The sequence below is a fragment of the Tupaia chinensis genome, unplaced genomic scaffold (assembly GCF_000334495.1).
Source record: "Tupaia chinensis unplaced genomic scaffold, TupChi_1.0 Scaffold000362_1, whole genome shotgun sequence".
Taxonomy (NCBI): Eukaryota; Metazoa; Chordata; class Mammalia; order Scandentia; family Tupaiidae; genus Tupaia; species Tupaia belangeri.
In genome coordinates this window covers 4,852,208-4,858,412 of record NW_006159859.1, presented here as the reverse complement: position 1 = coordinate 4,858,412, position 6,205 = coordinate 4,852,208, and the positions used below count along the sequence as shown (strand labels likewise).

The 6,205-nt window shown below is 33.9% G+C and overlaps 1 protein-coding gene across 1 annotated transcript in view; it reads right to left on the bottom strand.

The window, feature by feature from the left end:
- The window catches only part of AFG2A (AAA ATPase AFG2A), a 295,494-nt gene that overhangs the window by 246,616 nt on the left and 42,673 nt on the right, over positions 1-6,205 (bottom strand). The window contains exon 10 of the mRNA XM_027773681.1: positions 5,782-5,936. Coding sequence (XP_027629482.1) covers positions 5,782-5,936 — 155 coding nt within the window. The remainder of the gene's footprint in view (positions 1-5,781; positions 5,937-6,205) is intronic.

The window sequence follows — 6,205 nt, the reverse complement described above, 5'->3', positions numbered from 1 at the left end:
TCCCCCTATAGCAAAAACCTCAAAAAAAAAAAAAAAAAAAGCAACATGTTTCTGAGAAAAATATGAAGGACATTTTATATCAGCTCGGAGTCAATAGCTTAGCACTACTATAGGCATTTTTAATGTAAAAACGTTAAATCTACCAAACAAGGATAAAACTTATTTTAAAAAATAGTTGTTACATAAAGGTAATAATAGACTTAATTGTACTTTGATACAGAAAGAGGATGAGATACTCATTCTCATATAAACCTAAAGGCTATCAGGACCAGCAGATAGCGTAATGGTTACGGTGCTGAACCACAGTTCAAGTCTCGGACCCAGAGGCTTAAAACTCGCACCAGGCATGTGTGCCCAAAATTCCAAGATGAAAATGGAGAAGGAACTACAGCGTGGCCATACCCTCTTGGGGGTGATTTCTTGCTTTCTCTCTGTCTCTCCAGCCAAGTGCAAGCAACCTATAGTGAAAATCTCTCAAAAAAATAAAGTTATCATTTAATGTAGTTTTTAAAATATTAAGTCATTCATTCATTCAACAACTATCAATTGGGCATCTACTGTATGCTAGTCATAAGTATGCCAGTCAAAGACAAAAATGAAAGATAAAAGTATCTCTGCTCTCATTAAACATAAAATCTATTGAAAGTAAGGCCTAGCTATACCCTTTGTCTAAAACTTTAACATTTTTATAAGATTTATAACTGAGAATTATTTTTCCTTTTAGAACCTATATATATATATATATATATTTTTTTTTTTTTTTTTTTAAATTTTGCTATAGGGCACACGGACTTATTAGAGAGACACAGAGAAGAGAAAAGTGAGAAATCACCCCCAGGGGGAATGACCACAATCCCTTCTCCACTTCTCTTGGAATTTTTGGCACACATGCACACATGCCCAGCATGTTTTTCAAACTGCTGGGCCCAGGACTTGAACCGCATATTTGGCCATGTGGGATCCAGCTGCATTAATCACCATGTCACAGGCTGGCCCTATAATCTGTATTTGTCTCAAGAGTATTCACAATCATTCCTAATAAAGATCTTTTTGATCAAGAAATAAAGTCTAGTGAAAAGTAAAAAGAAACTAAAGCAAAATGAGTGCTGCTTATGCTTATCATAATTTTAAGTTTTTATCATATAATTATAAATGTGAACCTTTTTAAAAACAAAAAAACAAAAATTTAGTGATATTTGTCACACACTCTAAAGATGACATATTTTAGTCTAGTAACTCTACTTTTAGAAAACATAAATACAAATATTTGGAAGAAATATAATAATAGTATCAAAAACAAACCTAAAAAGCAGATGTAGTTGAAAATGGTAGAAGGATTAAAAATAAGTTTATCCATAAAAATATCTATTAAGTCATTTACAAAGAAGTTTGCCAACAAATCTCAAAGTAAAATTTTACTACATAAGAAATTTTAAGTAAGAAAGCAGAAATATAAAAACTATGTATTTCCTAAGATTAACTACATAAAAATATGTAAAGACATAGAAAAAAAACCTATATAGGAGTTATAATGAACTATTAACCAATGTTATCTCTGGGTAAGAAAATTCTAATTTCACAGTGAATATATTATTATATTTATAAATTCTAAGGATTCCTGCAATTTTTTAAAAAATGCATTTGCCTTTAAAGTCACTATAATCACTAATTCAGAATTTCCAAATAAGGAAATATTACATTTAAACCAGTGGCAAAAACTAGTGGTCTCCTAAAATTAATAATACATTACATTATATTATAATTGGCAACATTTCCATCTTAGGACTTTTCTTTCAAATTTAACTGTAACTAGGCAATGTTACTTAGTTTTAATTTCACACAGTAAAATAATTAAAAGATGCTGAATGCCCAATTTACTATTTTTAAAATGCTCACAATTAACTATTCACTTGAAGCAGGTTTCTATAGCAAAAAAGTATTAAACTTCTGCAAAAATAATTTGGGGATATTTTTGTAGATATAATAGCCAAAAATCAGAAAACTCATTTCAGGAACCCAATTATAGAAATGTTGACTTCTCAGGGAAACTTTTACAATCTGAAGTGAGCATAAAATGCAGTGTAAGAAAGATTTTTCACCAACGTTAATCACCCCAGAGCTCATGAGTAACATCACAGTACACCATGGTCTTAGGCCAAATAATAAAATGCCAAGTGGAAAATGGCACAAGTCCATAGATTGTAAATACTGTATCAAAAGAAAATAAAGGAAAAAAATCTTTCATTAGAGCAATTAAAAATAGAGTTACAGTACCAGTTCCTATGATGAATAAATCAGTTTAGCAATTCCAAGAGTGGACAGACACTGTTTAAACACATTCTCCATTGGCAGTAACTTTAAGTTTAAAACCTTACTGTATATTCAATTCTTAAACACCCACCATGTCCAAGCCCAGGGAACACAATGCAGAGAAATCCTGAGTCCACCCTTAAATCAACCTGCATCAGTATAATTTTTAATACACTAACAACAAAATTTTTAAAAACTCAAGAAAAAAATTTCATTTACGATACTATAAACAAAAAATATTTAGAGAAAATTTCACCAAGAAATGAGAGATCTGTCTGCTGAAAACTCTAAAATGTTGACAGAAAGATATTGCGGTTAACACAAATAAATGAAATAATACTCTGTGTTCATGAATTAAAGTGCATATTGTTAAAATGTCCATACTATGTCAGTCTGCTAATTGATTATAGAAATGCTACCCATTTTCGTATGTTGATTTTGTATCTTGCCACTTAGCTGTGTTCATTTATCACTTCCAGGAGTTTTTGTGGATCCTTTTGGGTTTTCTATGTATATAGTCATGTGACCTGGAAATAAAATTTCACTTCTTTCCCTTTTCCCTATTTGAACGCCTTTTATTCTCTTGTCAGACTGCATTGGCTAGGACTTCCAGTACTATACTGAAAAGGAAATGAGAACGTGGACAGCTTATCTTTTTCCAGTGTTTAGTGGTCAATATGTTGCTGGATATGGGTTTTTCATAGATGGCTTTTATTCGGTTGAGAAATATCCCTCCTATGCTGAATTTATCGAGTCTTAATCATGAGGGATGTTGTATTTTATCAAATGCTTTTTCTGCATGGATTGATATTATCATATGGTTATCTTTCCTTCTGTTAATATGGTATATATTACATTTATGGTTTTTGCATATGTCGACTCGCCTTGCAACCCTGAAAGAAAGCCTACCTGGTTGTGATATGCAATTGTTTTAATGTGTTGTTGGACATGATTTGCTGGTATTTTGTTGAGAATTTTTCATCTATATTTGCCGGATATACTGTTCTATAGCTGTCTTTTTCTGTTATGTCTTTGTCTATTTTGTAGATCAGGGAGATGAAGGCTTCATAAAATGAATTTGGGAAGGTTCCTTAAGCCAGACTATGAAAGAGAGGTACTATATGTTCCCACTTAATATATAGCGAATGGCTGCATTCTAAGGCAGAAAATGAAACACTGCAAAGTATAAAACCATGGAAAGCAACTGTGGATACTAGAGACAGTGTGGGAGAAGGAAGACAAATGAGGGTGGGGTAGGGTGGGGTGGTGGGAGGGAGGAACTCAATGGGAAAAAAGAAGCAAAACATTTAAGGAACACAAAAATGTAAAAATACTTGTTGATAAGGTGTATAGTAATATTTTTGACTAGATTAACATATAGTATATTCATGCTGGGAAAATTCATTTTATATACTGTAAAAATATACAGTGATTGAATGTGAAAAACAATTTAAAAATAAAATTAAATGATTTCCCCAAAATAATTCTTTAATTAAAAAAGTCCATACTATGCAAAAATGGTCTACATAGTACAATTATATCAAAATTTCAATGTACTTTACCACAAAAAATTTTTTTTTAAATCTTAAAATTCACATGGAAATACAAATGCCCAGAGTAATAATGACAAACACACGCACACACACACACAAAAACAAAACAAAACAAAAAACACAAAATGGAGGTATTACATCATTTGATTCCAAAATACTCTATAAAGCTATGTTAATCAAAACACCATGATACTGGATAAAAACAGACATACAAACAAATGAAATAGAAGATGGCCTAGAATACATCCACACATGTACAATTAACCAAGCTTCAACAAAAGTGCCAACAGGAAATTCTCCTCAATAACTGATGCTGGGAAAACTGGATATTCAAATGTGGAAGAGTGAAATTGGCCAGCTGTCTAATACTATGTACAAAAAAAAGAAGAAAAATAAAAATAAAAATGGATAAAAGACTTAAACATAAAACTTGAAACTAAAACTACTAGAAGTAACTTAGAGAGAAACCTTCTTGACACTGGTCTGTAATCATGTTTTGGGCACAAGCAAAGAAAGCACAAGAGCAAAGTTAGACAAATGGGAGTACATCAAACTAAAAACTTTCTACGTAGCAAAAAAAATCAATAAACAGAATAATGAGACAACATATAGGACAGGAGAAAATATCAGCAAACAAAACATCAAATAAGGGGTTAATATACAAAATATATAAGAGGACTTCAATACAAGAAACTTTTTTAATGGAATTTAAAAATACATTTATTTGGGGGCAAAATAATTGTGAAATCCATCAATAGTTTTTTTTTTCTTTTTCATCATAGGCATTTTCCATGTATGTTTTAAAGCCTCCTCTTAGGATATTATTCAGGCTTTAAAAAAGAACTGTGATATAAAATAACATGACTAAATGTGGGGGATATTATGGCAAGTGAACAGAAAGATAAATATTGCAAGATCTCATTCATACGTTGAAACAAAAAAAGTTGAGCTCACAGAAAAACAGAATAGAATAGTGAATACAAGAAGCTGCAGAGTGGGACATGGACAGATAATAGTCAAAGGGTATAAAAATTCAGTTAGAGAGGATGAATAGTTCTGGAGATCCAATGTACAGCTTGGTGACAATGGTTAATAATACTGTATTGTATAGGGCCAGCAGACGGTGTAATAGTCACATTATTGGACTCTCACGTAGTTGACTGAGGTTTGAGTCCCAGGTCCAGCGGCTAGAAACTCAGACTGGGAGCACGTGTCCGTGTGTGCCCAAAATCCTGAGAGGAGACTGGAGGAGACGGGATTGAGGTATGGCCAAACCCCCCCCCCCCCCCCCGGCGGGGTTGGGTGTTGGCCCCCCCCCCCCCCCCCGGGATGATTTCTTATGATTTCTTACTTTCTGTCTCTCTGGTAAGCGCACATGCTCTATAGCAAAAATCTGGGGGGAAAAAGAAAAAAAAAAAACTGTACTGTATACTTGAAACATGCTAAAAGTAGATTTTTTGTTTTGTTTTGTTGTTGTTGTTGTTGTTATAGGGCACATGTGCTCATCGGAGATATGGAAAACTAGAAAACGTGAAATCACCCCTGGGGACTATGGCCATGCCACAATCCTTTCTCCTCCACTTTTCTCTCAAGGCTATGGGCATGAACATACACCCAGTGTGCAAGGACATGTGGCCCAAAATCCCAAGGGGAGAATGGAGAAGGGATTGTGGTATGGCCATCTCCCCCCTGTCCAAAATCCCAAGAGGAGAATGGAGAAGGGACTGCAGCATGGCCATCTCCCCTGCAGGGTAAGTTCTCTCTTTCTTGTTTTCTTTCTCCAACAAGCATACCCGTCCTATAGCAATAACCAAAACAAACAAACAAAAAGTCTACGAAGTCAGTCTCCCTGTGGTCTCAGTTTTTTCCCAGCATTTAAACCAAAGAGTTTAGTTACTACAATGTGTGAGTTACTTACATTTGGAACATCTATTGCTACCTCCCTCATGGCACTGGGCCTGATGTCATTCATTCCCTGCAAGAAATCTTTCAGAGTAATCTTCACCAAACTGGCCACCTTGCTATCAGGGAGATGAGGTTGTTTCTTCAGAACTCTCCTCAAGGCACAAAGACCTGGAAAGAGAAAAATAACATAAGATTTCTCTTTTACTCCAAAAATGCAGGCAGAACCATCACCAATAACTAAAAATTTAAGAAGCCAAAACCCATGTACGCTATACCAATTAAAATATACTGTGCTGGTGGGATAAATGGAGAAGGAATACGAATATAAAGGACAAAGACAAATATCCAAGTACTTAATTTTGGCAGCAGAAATTGGACAAGTTGATATTAAATATGAAAGAAAGGCAGCCAAACCTGAAAGAGAACTTACAAAATAA